General features: G+C 35.9%; 1 protein-coding gene across 7 annotated transcripts in view; it reads right to left on the bottom strand.

Moving 5' to 3' along the window:
* Positions 1-1,129: 1,129 nt before the first annotated feature.
* Positions 1,130-17,509, bottom strand: part of KTN1 (kinectin 1) — a 110,609-nt gene continuing 94,229 nt past the window's right edge. For 4 of the 7 annotated variants that reach the window (XM_047862575.1, XM_047862577.1, XM_047862576.1 and 1 more), the window contains 10 exons: positions 15,899-15,979; positions 15,020-15,109; positions 14,799-14,891; positions 13,607-13,678; positions 13,285-13,368; positions 13,039-13,122; positions 10,083-10,166; positions 8,373-8,465; positions 7,182-7,302; positions 1,130-1,611 (listed from right to left, as the gene is read on the bottom strand). In XM_047862575.1, the coding sequence (XP_047718531.1) occupies positions 7,189-7,302; positions 8,373-8,465; positions 10,083-10,166; positions 13,039-13,122; positions 13,285-13,368; positions 13,607-13,678; positions 14,799-14,891; positions 15,020-15,109; positions 15,899-15,979 (795 nt within the window). In that variant the 3' untranslated portion in view covers positions 1,130-1,611; positions 7,182-7,188. The remainder of the gene's footprint in view (positions 1,612-7,181; positions 7,303-8,372; positions 8,466-10,082; positions 10,167-13,038; positions 13,123-13,284; positions 13,369-13,606; positions 13,679-14,798; positions 14,892-15,019; positions 15,110-15,898; positions 15,980-17,509) is intronic. The other 3 variants (XM_047862581.1, XM_047862578.1, XM_047862582.1) reach the window with 1 other exon arrangement.

Raw genomic sequence — 17,509 nt, 5'->3', positions numbered from 1 at the left:
ATAATTTAGAAATACTATTTGGTGTGCATGGTGTGATGTGAAAAGGTTAGAAGGCACCACTTTAGATAATCCTCAAACTATAAAAACGAATTTCATCCATTCATTCATTTCATTACCTGAGCACAAATAAGTGCCAGGCACTTTCCCAGGACTGGGGAAAAAGCAAAGAACAGAAGAGAAGATTCCTGTCCTCATGGAGCTACTTTCTGGTGGAAGGAAGAGGTGTGACCAAGTATACATTGGAGTTTATAAACATCATAGACAAAAGTAGGTAGGTGGATAGGGGGGCAAGGGGGATACTGGAAGGTCAAGAAAGACCTGATGAAAAAGGTGACATTCAAACAGATTTCAAGATGAAGAAGCCAAGACATATCCAAGAGAAGAGAGTTTTAGGTAGAAGCATTACTGAAAAAGCAAGGAGGCCATAGTATGGCCTAACAGGCACTTTAATACTTGATGGCAGAAAGAAAGAAAGAAAGAAAGAAAGAAAGAAAGAAAGAAAGAAAGAAAGAAAGAAAGAAAGAAAGAAAGAAAGAGAAAGAAAGAGAGAGAGAAAGAAAGAAAGAAAGAAAGAGAGAGAGAGAGAGAGAGGGAGGGAGGGAGAGAGGGAGGGAGGGAGGGAGGGAGGGAGGAAAAAAGAAAAAAAGAAAAAAACCCCAAAATTAAAAAACCAAAACAAAAAAACCCTCAATGGCACGAGAGATCTTTCAGTGGTTATTTAGCATCTGTAGGGTTCAGTGCTTTCATAAAATTATTTAATAAATTAAAACTCTCTTCAACAAAAAATAATACATGCAAACTATGTAACATGTGCCTGACAAGACGGAAACTAAAACTTAGTTAAGAAAGTAACAGGAAGTGTAAAAGGAGAGCTCTCCCACCTGAAGCTGCCGTGGTGAGTTTGAGAGCTGTATTCTTGTGCCTCCTCCTTCCCTGGCACTGCCGGACACAGTTTACACTGCACACAGCCACAGAGAAGACCCAGAACTCCCCTCAGAGAAGGTGTATGAACAGTAACACCTATCTTTCCTGTCCAAAAGCTGCAGTTAAAAACTGTATTCTAAATCATGTCGAGATATCTGTAGGACTAATGAGATCTGTTACAGCGCAATGAAAATTGGAGCAAGCCTGAATAATAAGCATCCCTTTATTTGCTGACGCCATTACAAAAAACGGATTACATTAGCAACAAAAAAGTGTTTTCTTGAAGTCAGAGGCAGTTACTCCCCAAAATGTTAAGTAAAACAGTGTACAACATCAGTATTAAAATGTTAAATTTTATATTGTCTTTACCACTTTTGATCTTCTGAACAATTTTATTGAGCAAAATAAGATAAAAGATTACATGTTTATTTTATCTTCAGGAATGTAAAGGTCTAATTATTCAAACAGTTTTTATTATAAAACTAAACTCTGAAGGTGTCTACAGAGTTGGCTTTTTTTTTTCTCTCTTTAAATCAGTAGTCTAACAAGGATTAGAAAAGACAAAACTCTGTTCAGTGTTTCTGACAAAGTAGAAAGGGTGAAAACATAAATAAGGCTTTAATTTGGCAAAATATAATACAATGCCTTCTGTTATCCTTGAATGAACAGCTTCCCAGTTGCTTCACTCTGTAAAAGATCAGAAAGAAGAAATTCATTTTAAGACAAGAAACAAAAGGCAATCAGAAGACATTTATCAAACATCAAAAATATATACTCTATTTGATCTAGCCTGCTCTTTTGACTAGGATCAAAGCAACTATACTAATGGTAATCGAAAACAAGAAAAAAATCTCAGGATTCAGAAGCTTATGAGGTGGATTTAAAAATATATGAGTGAAAACCTCAGACCAAACTGAGAATAATGTAGGGATTTGAAAGTACTATTAGGAACAGATACGGTATGCTTTCACTCATATGTGGATCTTGAGAAACTTAACAGAAGACCATGGGGGAGGGGAAGGGCAAAAACAAAGTTACAAACAGGGAGAGAGGGAGGGAGGCAAACCATAAGAGACTCTTAAATACAGAGAACAAACTGAAGGTTGACGGGGCGGGGGGGTGGGGGGGTAGTGGGTGATGGGCATTGAGGAGGGCACCTGTTGGGATGAGCATTGGGTAGTGTATGGAAGCCAATTTGACAATAAAGTATATTTTAAAAAAAGAAAGAAAGAAAGTGCTATTAGGAAACTTTTAAAAGAACAACACTGGGAATCCATTTTTATTAGTTTTACTCAAGAAAATATAAAGCTAATAAGGTGAGGTGCACTGGAATTTACAACTCTCCCCCATGAATGAACAAAGTTTCAGGCTGAGATTTTCTGAGGTCATGTGAAGCTTTCCAAGTCAGATAAAATGACTATAAGAAGTGAAACTTTAAAAGCCATTATAGAGACTAAAAAGACTTATCCAAACACAACACATACAATTGTGACTGGTTTGCGAAAAACAGCTAAAAAGGTATCTGTGGTAAAATTGAAAAAATTTGAATATATGGTTTTAATACTGGATGATTTTATAGAACTACTGCTTTTTTGAGGGATTTTTTTTGTTTCTTGGTTTTTTTTTTTTTGTTTTTTTGGATGTGATAATGATACTACTGTGGATTTATAAGAGAATGACTATGTTCTTCAGAGATACATATTGAAATGCTTTGGGATAAAATGTCATGGTATCTGTAAGTTACTTTCAAATGGTTTGACATCAACAAAATACATGTATACACATAAAGAGATCAAGCAGGTGAAGGATGTATGAGTGTTGCACCATTCTTTCAGCTTTTCTTTTTAAGTTTATTTATATTGAGACAGCGAGCGTGAGCAGGGGACAAGCAGAGAGAGAGGGAGAGAGAGAATACCAAGCAGGCTCCACGCTGTCAGCACAGAGCCCCAATGTGGGGCTCAAACTCACGAAGTGTAAGATCATGACCTGAGCCGAAATCAAGAGCCAGACGCTTAACTGAGTCACCCAAGCGCCCCTCAGCTTTTCTTTATGTGTGAACTTTTTCAAAATAAAAAGTTGAGGGGAAAAGAATTAGAAAGTTAAAAAGCAAAGTTCTCACTGGTTATCATGTTCTCTAATTGAAAACAAGATTAGTAGGGGATCAGAAAGTCTACCTAGCCCACTGGTATAGGATACTATTAAGTGCTATGCAAACATATCACAGAAATGAAAACCTGAGCACTGTGATAGCCAGTGTAACACGTAGAAATAAATGCCAGCTTTTATCTGGAACACTAGTCTTTATGCTTCAATACTGCTATAAAAGAACATCTTTCTTTCAGAAACAAGAGACAACTACATCATAAAAAAAAATCTATTTGTCACACAGGAGTAGGGAATGAACATACATGCAAAACACATACACAAAACTTCCCCTCAATTTTTTCTGGATAACATCGAGAGCCTCTCCAATTCACTACTGACAAACCAAATACCAACTTTAGGAAAAAGTCAGAATTGACTACACGAGCAAGAAGAGGCTGGCAACTAAGGATTAGCCAGATGAAGAGAAAAGAAAGCAGCAACAAAAGGGGTCAGAGCACAGAATGCGTGGATTAAAGGAGAAGAAAAGTACTGATTAAGAGCATAGGTGCTGGGCAGAGATCACCTCGACTCAAATCCCAGCTCACCCAGTTACCAGCTGCATGACCTTGGGTAAATTACAGGAACCTCTCTGGGTCCGTTGTAAAATGGTAATAATCAATAATGATAATGATAATAATAATACCACCTATCTACCGCCCTAGGTTGTTGTCAAGATTAAATGAATGACCACATGTCAAAAGCCTGCTCATGCTTAGGAGCACACTCATCAAGTGACTGCTTTTAAAATTATCGTCCTACCTCCCCAGGATTCCATACGCTGGTTCCAAGGTAACAGGACCTGAATGTTATGGTCTGAATGTTTGTGTCTCCCAAAATTTATATGTTGAGAGTTTAACTCCCAATGCAATGGCATTTGGCAGTGAGGCCTTTGGAAGACTCCACCATCATGAATGGGATTAGTGTCCTTCTAAAAGAGATCGAAGAGAGCTCTCTTGCCCCTTCTGCCATGCAAGGACACTGTGGGAAGATGACCGTCTTTAAACCAGGAAGGTCTCACCAGGCACAGAATCTGCTGCAGCCTTGATCTTGGACTCTGCAGCCCCCAGAACCATCAAATATAAATGTTGTTTAAGCCACCCAGTCTATGGGATTTTTGTTATAGCAGCCCAGACTAAGACTCTGGAGTAATAAAATCTTCTGATATGGTCAGAAACACACTTTGAATACTGAGAAGCTAGGCAAATATAAAACATAAAGAAAAATAGATATCTGAAAGATAGGTAACAAAAAAAAAGGTATACTATAAAGTACTAGTGTTGCCAGTTCAAAGCTGAAAAAAATGACCTCAACTCATGAAAAAGGGAAGGAATGATAATCTTCTCTTTTGGGGAGGGAGAGAGGGAGGAGGGATAGGAGATGGATAGGAAGACTTCCAAAAGAGAAGAGAAGGCTTAAGGGTTTACAAATTAAGTCTGTAAGATCAATATACCTACCCCTACATGCTAAGTAACATATATTAGGATTTAGAAAACTAAATTACTACATATCATCACCTCTCTCATTTTTGTCTTTCAAACACTGTCTTTGCCTTATCAAAACTGTACAGCATTATTCTGAACAATTCATATGCACTTGTGGTACATACTAAAAAGAAGTAATTTTCCTGACGTCAGATATTAATCTATTATCTACATTTTGATGATTAAGCAAATTAAACTTCCAATTTAATCATCAGGTAGTAGTTTGGATTTTTTTCTCATCATAAGTACTAGTTTTAAGAGAGTTCAACGAGAGGGAGAAAACACTGAGCAAAAATGATGGCTAAAGTTAAAACACTGAAGGTAACATAAGCATTTAAAAATTTTTTTTTTAATGTTCATTTATTTTGAGGGAGAGAGAGACAGAATGTGAGCGGGGGAGGATCAGAGAAAGAGGGAGACAGAATCTGAAGCAGGCTCCAGGCTCTGAGCTGTCAGCACAGAGCCTGACAGGGAGGGGCTTGAACTCACGAACCGTGAGATCATAACCTGAAGTCGGATGCTCAACCGACTGAGCGACCCAGGCGCCCCTGGTAACATAAACATTTAAAGGGCACAAAGAAGAGCTGTGGGAACCAATGGTTGTATAGGGAAGTGTTATCACTGTCAATGCCGGGTAGAACCTATAGACGACAGAGTTCTCAAGTGCCTGGTGGATGGTGATCTTCATACAATCCATCCTATCCTTCACAACGCACTGCTGATGCTCAACCACCCTTTCACTTGTCAAACCTGGACTTCTGTTCATTAGCTGATAAGAGTTAGCACTCAGGGGAGCTACCTGCCAAACAATAGCTCAGTTTTAGTTGTACTGCCAGGATATATATATTTTAAAAGTTACTACAATTTCATACCTCAGAGAAAACAAATCTGAAAAATAAAAGTGTTATACTACCATTAATCAGTATTTAGTCTCAAACTTAATATGATGAAGACCAATGTAGAAACAGGTTCACAAGACTTAATATGAGCAAACCATGTGTTTGGGAAGAAAAAGAAATGTTAAAGAACACCTCTGAGATGACGGAGAGATGCCACTGACAAGGTTGAAAGACAAGGATAGTAAGTATTCTTGGAATTTTTTAGGCTCTCAAAAATGAAGCCCTTTCCCTATCACACAAAGGCCTATGGACTGACTCCAGCATATTTAATAACTATTTTCAGTTCTTTATACTGAAAACTATTATACTTTCTTATACTTTCAGTATTAAAAGAAAGTCCTGTATCAGATCTAGCAATTAGGAAACCACTAATGACCCCAGCAAAAAAGTTTTCACTGGAATGGTATTCTAGACTAGAGGAAGCTGTTAACAGCAAGTAGAGAAGTGCATACTGTGAGAATAGTTTAAGAATATCTGTTAAACAAACAAACAAAATTAAGGTGGTATCCTGAAGGAAGTACGAGGTTAAAATAAGACATCAGAACAGGTTTTTAAGACTGCAGAAGGAACATGTTCAGTAAAGAGAGTAAGGCTGAAAACATGAGAGAAAGAGTTTCCCAATGAAACAGGAAGCAGGTTATTTTCCAATTTGGAGAAGGGAGGTAATGTGGCAGAAGTTTATATGCTATGGAGAGATCAGCTTACCAAGGATAAAAGATTAAGGAGTAATTATTTTTGCTGGCAGGTTAAAATAATGAGCTGGGTTTATCTACAAAGTCTTTTAGAGGTAACTGACCTGAAATAGCATTTTAAAGGAAATTTTATGCCAAGACAGGTCAGAAGACAATTGTTCTATAAAAGTGAGATAGATAGACTGCTGCCCCTGTAATCAAAATGGTGACCCGCTCAACTTTTCCAGGACACCTAACCTATCCTGAGGGCAATAAAATTTCATAACATGGTTAGGTTAATGATAGGTTTATCTATCTTCAATTCAGACTCTCACTTCAGGAGTTAAAAACTGGGATTTCTTGGGGCACCTGGGTGGCTCAGTCAGTTAAAATTCCAACTTCAGCCCAGGTCATGATCTCACAGTTCGTGGGTTTGAGCCCTGCATCGGGCTCTATGAGGATGGCTCAGAGCCTGGAGCCTGCTTTGGATTCTGTGTCTCCCCCTCTCTGCCCCTCCTCCACTCACTCACTCTCAAAAAATGAATAAACATTAAAAAAAGGGGAATTTCTTTACCCTGTAAGCACACATAAGTAAAACTCAGTTTCCAGTTTAAAGAAATTGTGATAATCTGATTTTCAATTCAGCATCTTACCTCAGTAAAAACATTAGTCACTTTATTTTACCAAGTCATTAAAAAACATCACATAGATCCTGTACCAGAACAAAGATGAGGATAAACTAAAGAAACAGGTGCACACATTATGCAATGAACAAAACCTAGGTGAACAAGTTACAAGAGAGTCTGTTTTATAAGAAGGTCAAAGGTGGCAAAAATAAAAGGATTTTCCCCTTCCAAGCCACAAGACCAAAATATGTAAGAGATGGTAATAAAGCTCCAAGAAACCTAAAGCTATCATCTGGAGGTACAGAGAGTGAGAAAGGGGGAATATTTCCATTAGGGCAACAAGAGCTTCTGTACTCACGGCAAGCATACGCTACAGACACATTCACATACACAGTGTCAATAACCCACAGACAATGACACTTCAGTTACCCTTACCTAATGCCTAGTAGTGTTCTTTCTCCTTTGTGAGCTGTTGGTTTACTGCCTCAAGCAGCTGCTGTAACTGTGTTACAGTCTGATTTAGACTTACAGACATCGTCTCCTTCTCAGAAGACTCCTAAAAAGAAGGGGAAAGTGATGAGAAACTCCAGAATAAGGAAAAGGCATTTGCAACCAAAATAGAAAATATTTTATTGTTGTTTTAAATGCAAACATGAAAAATACTGAAAATCACATGAGAATAAATAACAACAAAAACCACATAAAGAAATATAGTGTGTGCAAGGGACTTGGGTGGCTCAGTCAGTTAAGTATCCGACGGGCTCAGGTCATGATCTCACGGTTTATGAGATTGAGCCCTACGTTGGGCTCTGTGCTGACAGCTCAGAGCCTGGAGTCTACTTCAGAATCTGTGTCTTCCTCTCTCTCTCTTTTATGTTCTGTCCCTCCCCCACTCAAGCTCTGTCTCTCCCTCTCTCTTAAAAATAAACAAACATTAAAAAAGAAATATTGTTTGCTACCTAGGGGTGCAAATAAGGTTGCACCAAAGAAAGCTAGGTTACAAATGTTACTAGGCCAACAAAGGCAACAATCTTGACCCTGAATATCAGTCATAAATCCATTTCTCTTTTCAGAAAAAAATTCGCCAGACACCAAAGGAAAGCACATTCATAACAGTAAAAGTTAAGTTCACATATACTGAGCTAGGCACTACTGTAAATGTTACAGACTATTCTAAGTGTTTTATATAGGAACTCATTTATTCCCTTCAACAATCCTACAAGATTGGTACTATTATCACTGCCTTTCACAGATGGGGCAACTAAAGCACAGAGAGGCTAAGGAAAGTTGTCCAAAGCTACTAAGCAGCAGGGTCAGGATTCAGGCCCAGGCGGCAGTCTATCAAAGTCCACACTCTTAAGCAGTATACCATAATACTTGCAACACAAACATTAAAATGAATACACCTTATTAAGCTAAAGTGAAAACATACTTAATAAAAACACTGCACTTCAGAGATAAAATATATCATAGAAAAGATGGCTTTCGGTAAGAATTCAACGTAACTGATGGACATACGTTACAAAGACATTTTTTAAGTCAGAGATGGTTCTTGCACACTTTTTATTCTTCACGTGATTTACAAGGTAATTAGCCTAGAGATGTGCAGTTAAAGAAAACGCATACCGTGTCTGGGGAAACATCACTATTCTCAATAACAGTAGTGTCTCCAGCAGCTTTTACTATTTTTGACTGGATAAGATCGAGTGACTGTTGAGCCTGGAAGGAAAACAATATGGTAGCCTCGAAATACTACAATTGATAAACACATGAGAAAAAAAATGAGCGATTTTCTTACATATTCTGTACAAGATTAAATAAAGCTCATGTCAAAATATAGGTACAGCCAATCTATTGTTTTTCTCTCCAAAATGAAAACAGCTTCCTCCCTGACCAGATTATAAAAACACATGCTCACTGCTTATTGTTTGAAAAGTTCAAACGATACAGAAAATGTATAAATAAATTTAAAAAAGAAATAACCACAGTTGATATTTAGGTTATTATTAGTCTAGATAAGGCATCGGCCAATTCTGGACACAGCCTGTTTTTGTATAGCTCGCAAACTAAGAGTGGTTTTTACATTTTTAAAGCATTGTGTTAAGCACACCAGCAAAAATGAGTATGTGAGAGAAACCATATATGCCCCACAAATCCTAAAAAAGTCAGTGGGTTTGCCCAGACTCTCTTGTCCAGATCCCTCTTGTATACATCTTGCGACAGTAGAAAATATGGGCAGAAACTTTCATATAAATGGGATTTTAACATACATGCTGTTTTATATTTGTTTGTTTCACAAAGTATTTTTGTTAACTTTTTATATCAATAAATATTTATGTGCATTTCCAATCAAATGTTGCACAGCATTTCTGTTGTAAGTAACACGGCACATCCTTATCTTCGAGCACCTATTTAATATCCTTAGTATCTGAGAAACCAAACTGCTAGGCTAAAAGCGCACGTTGTATATTTTGATCAAGGTCAAAAGTTAAAAGCACATATCAAAGTAAATCAGATTGCTCATCCTTGACAATGTATCACGTATCTAAGTTTGAGCTCTGATACAAAACATCCTGAGTTCACATTTTATGTTCTGATAACACTAACACCAAAGTAACTTAAAGCTATTCTGAATTCCTAGATTGTGTTTTCCATCATGCTAAACGTACTTTATAGATTCCTAAGGCTTCTAGATAACAATTATAAGCTATATCATACAGAACAAATAAAAATATTTCTCTCAACTTTTAAAAAAGTGACATATTTGTTTTGCTAATGACTCCCACAAACACAGACTCTAAAGCAGCTGATATAAGCATATGTAAGCTGCATTACTAAAAATATCTAATAACAATTACAAATAACTTGTTAACCTAATGTAAAAAGAAATGTAATCTTAAAAACTGCCCATTTATATGAGACAAAGAAAGTGTACTTCTACAAAGAAACAAAAGGCACAAATTTCTGAAACATCTTTTAGATCTATAAAAATCTAAAGAAACATACTTTGTAAGCAACTACATAAGCAAATCTCAACAAAATAAATGGATGTAACCAAATTTTTAAGAGTACCTTCACCCAAATTTAAAACTTAATCTATACTTTATAAAGCAAGTACTTATATGTAGGTGTTGAAATAATGAAGCAAATTAAGAATGGAAAAACAAGCCAAAATTTTTGTTCCAAAAATGTGACTGTAAAACAGCTTCAATTTATAAACACATTAATATGCAAAAAAAAAAAAAAAAAAATCTACAATTAGCAGTGTGTTTGCTTAAGATTCAAAGCACAACACAGTATGATGATATGGCATCTTCAGGACAAGCCGCATCTTACCTTATGCAAGTCGCCAGCTACCTTCTGTCTTTCACTTTGTTCAGTTCTAAGCTTTGTGAGTGTTTCATTTAACTGTGTCTTTAACTGTAAAAATAAAGGAACACCACAGTTAACTTAATCTGCATCCTTCTTTGATTGTGCTGAGACCTCTAGAAGAATGAATGAGCAAGAATGGGATCGCTAACAGTTATTATGCACAGTGGATTAGCCAATATGCTGCACCAGATGTATAGAAAAGCTAAGCGGTGGAGGTTCCCATCTGTAAAGCTAAATATAAGAAAAGCTATAGAAACAAACTAGAGTTTAGAATAGAAAACTGCAAATGTAAAAACAAAACCATCACATTCCAGTAAAGGGCCTTTAAAAAGTGTTACTAATCACTATTCATTAAGTACTTCGTTCATATTTAAATTATTCCGAATTAAAAGGCAAGTAGTCAGAAATTTTACTAATTAGTTTTTTAAGGCTTTCTTGACCTCTCCAGTTAAGAGTCAACTGTGTAATATTTTAAGACATTGAACAGAAGATTACAAATACAGTAAAATGAAAACTTAAAAATTTAGAAGTTGATAATCCTTTAAAACATCACTGAAGAGATCAGTGCAAGACCACAATGGCCTAATTATACAACAAGAGATATCTTAAGATATGTCTCAACAACCACTTTGTCAAAATAGTTGTAAAGTTCCATAAACTCTAGTGTCAGTATATAATGCCTTTTCTCATGACAAATGTTCCAATTAAATATGAATAAGGGAAAGGGATTATACTGACAAAAAAATAACTTTCTTATTAAAGTCATCAGGCAGGTTAACTGACCTTGCCTCGCACCCATTGGCCTAAATTTCCAAACAGTTCCTCAAGACCCATAAAGGGGAAATAGAAGATCCTAACCTTCAAACTGGAGAGAAAATTAGTGAGGGACTTTTCATGTGGAAATTTGATTTGGGGAACTCTATTTAAATACCCAAATGCTTCAGTTTTTGCTCCTTTACCTAACTCTAATTTAGTACATCAGAGAGATATTCCAAACACACAATGTACAGGAAAACAAAATTATTTTATCTTAAAATGTGGCAACAGTTATCCTGAGCAAACAAAAAGAAGACTCAAATGAAGATTCAAGGCAAAAATAAGAAACAAATACCATTTCAAAATGGTCTCTTAATGGAAGTAGGGAAAAACTACAAAGAGAACATCAGGCCAAATGAAGACTAAACTATAATCCTATGGGCTCGATACTACCGTTGGAGTCAGCTACCAAGGACCAAAGTTAAAAGTAAAATCTTGGGGTGCCTGGGTGGCTCAGTTGGTTGAGCTTCCAACTTCAGTTCCCGTCATGATCTCACAGTTCGTGAGTTCAAGTCCCACATTGGGCTTTCTGCTGTCAGGGCAAGGCCTGCTTCAGATCCTCTGTCTTCCTCTTTCTCTGCCCCTCCCCTGCTCGCGCTCGCTCGCTCTCGCTCTCTCTCTCTCTCTCTCTCTCTCCCTCTCAAAAATAAACTTAAAAATAAAATTTTTAAAAAGTAAGATCTCTAACAATAGTAGTTAAACATTTTTTTTTTAATTTTTTTTTCAACGTTTATTTATTTTTGGGACAGAGACAGACAGAGCATGAACGGGGGAGGGGCAGAGAGAGAGGGAGACACAGAATCGGAAACAGGCTCCAGGCTCTGAGCCATCAGCCCAGAGCCCGACGCGGGGCTCGAACTCACGGACCGCGAGATCGTGACCCGGCTGAAGTCGGACGCTTAACCGACTGCGCCACCCAGGCGCCCCTAAACATTTTTTAACAACACATTGTAGGGTAGGGCTTATGGCTTGTAGCTGTGACATAATCTCAGTCCCAATCTGTGCAATATAATAGCATATGTGCAATATAATAGCATATGTATAAAACTAGTCACACACTGCGGTGGAAATGACTTAATTAAAGTAAAATGAAGATAAGTAAAAACCAAAATTTTATTTCAAAACTAAAGGGGAGGGTAGGGGAAGGCTCAAATGTGTACATTTCAAAGAGGCCTACTTTGAAAACTCATTCCCATAAATCACTGCCGTAACACAGAAGACCAGCCAAATGAGTGAGTTAAGAAGTTTTCTTTGATATACACAGCAGTATAAGAAAGTTCCAAACTGTGCAGGATTAATTTGGGCTAAGAGGAACTTACAATCTTATAATCTTCCTAGAGTTTATCCAAGTACTTTAAATCTAGTCATGTGCTATAACAATTTTTAAGTCACAGAAAGACATGATTGTTTGAAACATACAACAAGATAGTCCTATTTATCTAACAACTAAGCTTGTCATAATCAGTGTAAATTTCCAGAAAATTTAAGAGTGGGAATACAGGGTACTCTATGTTTTATAAGGCATTTAGCTAAACTTAGTTATCTTTAAGTCTATAGATTAGAATTACTATGCTCTAAATGTTATAATAATGATAAAGATTTTTCACAAGCTTTTTGTTATCTATAATCTACAGAAAGACCAGTTAAAATATGGAATGAATTATCGTCCTTGAATGAAGAAGACGTATCTTCAACCTTCAATAATCTCCTTCCAGGTTAGAAAATAAGAGGTCCAGTTAAGCATGGTAACTGAGAAAACAATCTTCACAATTCAGCCAATATTTAGCTGTCTGATTCACTTCTTTATTCACTGAAAATAATGCTGTCCAAGAAACAGGTTTTATAAAACACAGAAATTTTTTCTGGAGAAGAGTTGCAAGCCCAACATGCTATTGTTAGGAGCTAAGAAAGGAGGGGTCATCTTAGGAGTAAAGAAAAGAAAGATCATCTTAGGAAGTCATCAGAATATGAAGATTATCTTAAACTTACAAAAATGCCAAGCTAAAGAGGTTAGCAAGGAGAAGAAGTCTGGATGGCTTCTCCACATGTCAACACAAGTGTTTTCAGAGCCTACTTGATACCCAGTGGAGAACAAGCTTCTTACCAAATTTAGCTCTTCATTCTGTCTTACTGCTTCAGAATATGAATCATCAAGTTTTTTCTGCAATTCAGTCAACAGATCTTTCAGCTGCAATGAAGTTTAGAGTTTAAGATTGATCTCCTTATGATATCCCATGTTTTGTATGCTACTCGGAAGCTCCGCCACAAACAACTTCTACGGAAATACTATCACTGTTATAAACTTCATTTAAATTGAGGAGCAAGGTAGAAAAAGTTCTATTGTAAGTACCTCTCTGACTTCCGTAACATAGGTAGATCGCTCAAGTTCTGCCTTCTCTAGTTCCATTTCCAAATGTTCTCGCTCTCTTCTCAGCTGGCAAAGCAACAAAGAAGGAAAAGTTAACATATTTAAGATCTCCTTTCACGATGCTCCCCCATAATGAAAAGTTATAACACAAACATAACACTTTATCATCTCAAACACTACCCACGATATTCTTAAAAGCATAACAACCGCATCATTAGATAACAGAAATCTTAAAACATAGATCTTAAGACAACCCTTAATACTAAAAATGAGTCCACAGGTTACAAGTGATGAAATAACATACATTTTCAATATCTTTACTTTCTCTTCTTAATCGCTCTAGCTCTTGTTCTGAAGATGTGAATGACAACTGCATCTGAAATGCGAAACAATCATATGACCACGTAAACCTTGTAGAAGTTTAAGCAGACACTTCAGAGGTTCTGAAATGTATCTCATTTAAAACCATACTGAATTTTAAAAGACCTTAAATATGAGAGTATGACATTTGATTTAACCAGTAGTCAAAACCCACCCCCCATTTGCATGATATTATATTAAGGCCTAGCTAAAAGTGCTGAATTTTTTTAAAACAATCAACTAATAACTGGCTGTATTTAATCCCCAAATGCATTAACATAGAATACCATTGGCAACCCTAGATTTTGCACAGGTTGGCACTGGAAAACAAGTGATTATTACATATTTTTATTGAAGTATAATTGACATACAATATCCTGTTAGCTTCAGGTGTACATTATAGTGATTTGATTACTTTCATACATTACAAAATGGCCCCCAAAGTCTAGCTACTATCTGTCACCATACAAGGATGACTACCACAGAGATGACACCCTTTACCACAGCCAAATAAATGGGAGAAAAATTACAGTAACATTCAGATCACATGAAAAGAAGTTTTTCTTGAATACTGTATCATGGATCACATATCAATGCTGTAAAGCTTTTTTTTTTTTAAATTTTTTTTTTTAAACATTTATTTTTGAGACAGAGAGAGAGAGCAAGCGAGCGAGCATGAATGGAGGAGGGTCAGAGAGAGGGAGACACAGAATCTGAAACAGGCTCCAGGCTCTGAGCTGTCAGCACAGAGCCCAACGCAGGCCTTGAACTCACGGACCGCGAGATCATGACCTGAGCCAAAGTAGCCGCTTAACCAACTGAGCCACCCAGGAGCCCCAATGTAAAGCTTATTTTGAACCCCAAATTCTTTGCCTTATGTTCAAAGCACTTTACATCCTCTATCACTACTGTCTGGTTGTACACTAAACAAGTGATTCTCAAACTTGGGTGGGCATTAGAATCCATTGTGGGGGTGTCTGAAACACAGACTGCTGTCCCCACAGTTTCATATTCAGAAAACCTCAGGTGGGGCCAAGAAAAAGCATTTCTAACCAGTTTCCACATTACACTGATGCTACTGATCCAGGGCCCACATTCTTCAGAACTACTGCACTATGCTTTTCTTTTGTAAATACCTGTTTAATAGTCTTCTGTGATTCATCGACCTTAACTTTCCATTTGTTTTCTTCTTGCTCCACACTTCTCTGTAGCTTCTGTAAAATTCCTTCCTATGGGCAAAAGAATGGTTGTTTTGAAAAATTCATGTCCTAATGACAAGATCAGTATTTAAGACTCTAAGGAATAAGTTAATAATTTAAAAATAAAACTAAAATGTAGACTAAAAATCATTTCCTACTGTTTCTGCAAGGACGGATTTATATTTTTCACACTCGAGCTGTAACAATGTGTGCATTTCATCAGCTTCTTTCAACTTGTGCTCTAGAACCTACAGAGAATAAAATAAAGAAAAATTCTCTAGTTTTACCAGGAAACTGTGTACTTCAAATTTGTTGCAGTATTTAATGGTATATTTTGATAAATGATTTCTGACTGCTTTATAGTGAAACAATACATTTCAACCTTCTTAAGTAAAAATAAAGTTCAATGACCTTTTTGGTCACTCAGTCTTCACTAATAAAACTCCCTGAGTCTGATTATTATAAAATATATTACACAATTTTATAATAAATAGGCTTATCGCTCTTTAGCAGGATGGTAAAATCAAAGCAGACCCACAAGTGAAGTCAAGTCACAACACCTATGCTACACACACATGGAAAAGAGGATTTTATTCATGCCACTTGAGATACAAAATATCTTCCAAACATTAGCAAAGATAAAGACACATCTAGATTCTGAACACTCTTAATGATGTATTTGGGGATACTTTAGCAAACCAGTCAGTTTCTACCTACCTACCTCAACTGATCTTTACTTTTTAAACAGACTAAAAACAGAGTAAGAGATAGTTAAATATACAGTTTTAGAAGTGATTACAATACGGAGTTAAAAAAACAGCAAACATTAGCTTTGTATATGTACCAAATGCAATGAAGACTTGTGGCATTTCTACCAAAATTTATACAAAATGAAATCACTTTCTTACACTTTCTCAAAAGGTCATTATTCTACTCATAATATATACTTTATTGTTCCACGCTCATAAAGGTAAATTCGGATTTACTTCATTTTTCCATGTCGGTTAAAACAGAGATACTTCATTTCTTGAACTAACCTTAACCTCCTCTGAACTTGAAGTTTCAGCCACACATTCTTTTGCCTTCTTTTCAAATCCATGCAGCCATTCACGATAATTCTGTAAAAAAGAAAAGTCAAAATAAGCAATTTCCAAAAATACCTAAACGAAATAGGGACAAAAATTTAAATAACCAAACTAGAGGACAATGAAAGAAACCACCTCTCTGGAAATTTCGAAGAAAAATAAACTGCTGTGTAAATTGTACCTAATCCAGATTTGAAAATAAACACTAAAAATATACCTAGGTACTACCATCAAAATCAAATCTTATTTACTTTGACCAAGGTTATCGGCAACTGAATTCAGGACTTAGAGATCTAGGCTCACTTAATTCCAGCCTCTACCACTTAAATAGTGCCAGGACAAACAGATTCAATCTTTAAAACAGAGAAAGAATTTTCAAAACTTTTTTCAGATAAACCAGTTCTCAAAAACTAAGTATTCCGAGTTCTCAAACTGAAAGTTCAACGGAAAATACTCAATTCAGAGGATTTCAAACTCCATGAAGATGCTCCATAGATTCTGAACATACCTCAAAATAAATATGTATTATGAAGTGTTTTTAAAATCATAATGAGAAGTGATAAGAATACACATTTACTTGTTTAAAAATAACAAAAACTCTATTTGTGCTAATAGGTTAAATGGATGCAAACCCAGGCATATATTTTGGTTTTAGTAATTATTCTAAATTTTAGAACAAATTGTGTTACATTTTTAATGCTTCTTATCCAAACTTTAAACTCTGGTAAAGAGTATTTGTTAACAAATACCTAAAAAGAAGAAGAAGAGGAAATTTGATTTAAAGTCCTTGGTTTAATTTACTCCAAGAAAAAAGAACACACATGAAATTTCTAGTAACTACTCTAATATCAAGCATTACTTATGTGCTGAATCAGGATTCTCTATACTCTATCAAATAAGAATTAAAAAAAAAAAAACAATAAAACCGGATGCTGAGATCACCCCCACAATACAATACCCCACAGTATAAATTAGTCAAGAGTCTCTATTAAAAAAAAAAAACACTCTCATGTTATAAATTTGATCCAAGAATAAATGTACTATTAAAATCTTACTTAGCTTCAAATACCAGGATTCAATAAAAGTTAGTCAGCTGAAAAGCTAATTTAGTTGCTTAATGTTTGTAAACATTCCTCTAGGTTATATAGTTTAGATCTCTCCTATAAGGATTTGCTTAGCACAAAAGCAAAAGAAAACAGTAAAAGGATTATACTTCAGGTATACAAGTCCTTTTATACCTGACTATATTAGCTTACGATTAAATTTAAAGCTGCTTTATTATCTTAAGTTAAATAAATTATCCTATCCTTCATACCTTTAAAAACCTAAAACACTACACTCTAAGAGGTATAGTTAATATATTCCTCAAATATAGACTACATGCAGAAATATTCAACTTTTAACAAGTGGATGAACAAAAGCCAAATATCATCATCCAAGTCTAACGGCGATTTATAAACATTTATAGTGTCAAAAACATTTGGCTACTGAGGGTGGGTAATACCGTTGGTAAGAATAAATCTGTTACATAAAAAAGGATTTTTAATGCTGGTGATCTTACAC

This window comes from Prionailurus viverrinus, chromosome B3, assembly GCF_022837055.1.
Source record: "Prionailurus viverrinus isolate Anna chromosome B3, UM_Priviv_1.0, whole genome shotgun sequence".
NCBI lineage: Eukaryota > Metazoa > Chordata > Mammalia > Carnivora > Felidae > Prionailurus > Prionailurus viverrinus.
This window is presented reverse-complemented; position numbering and strand designations above follow the sequence as displayed.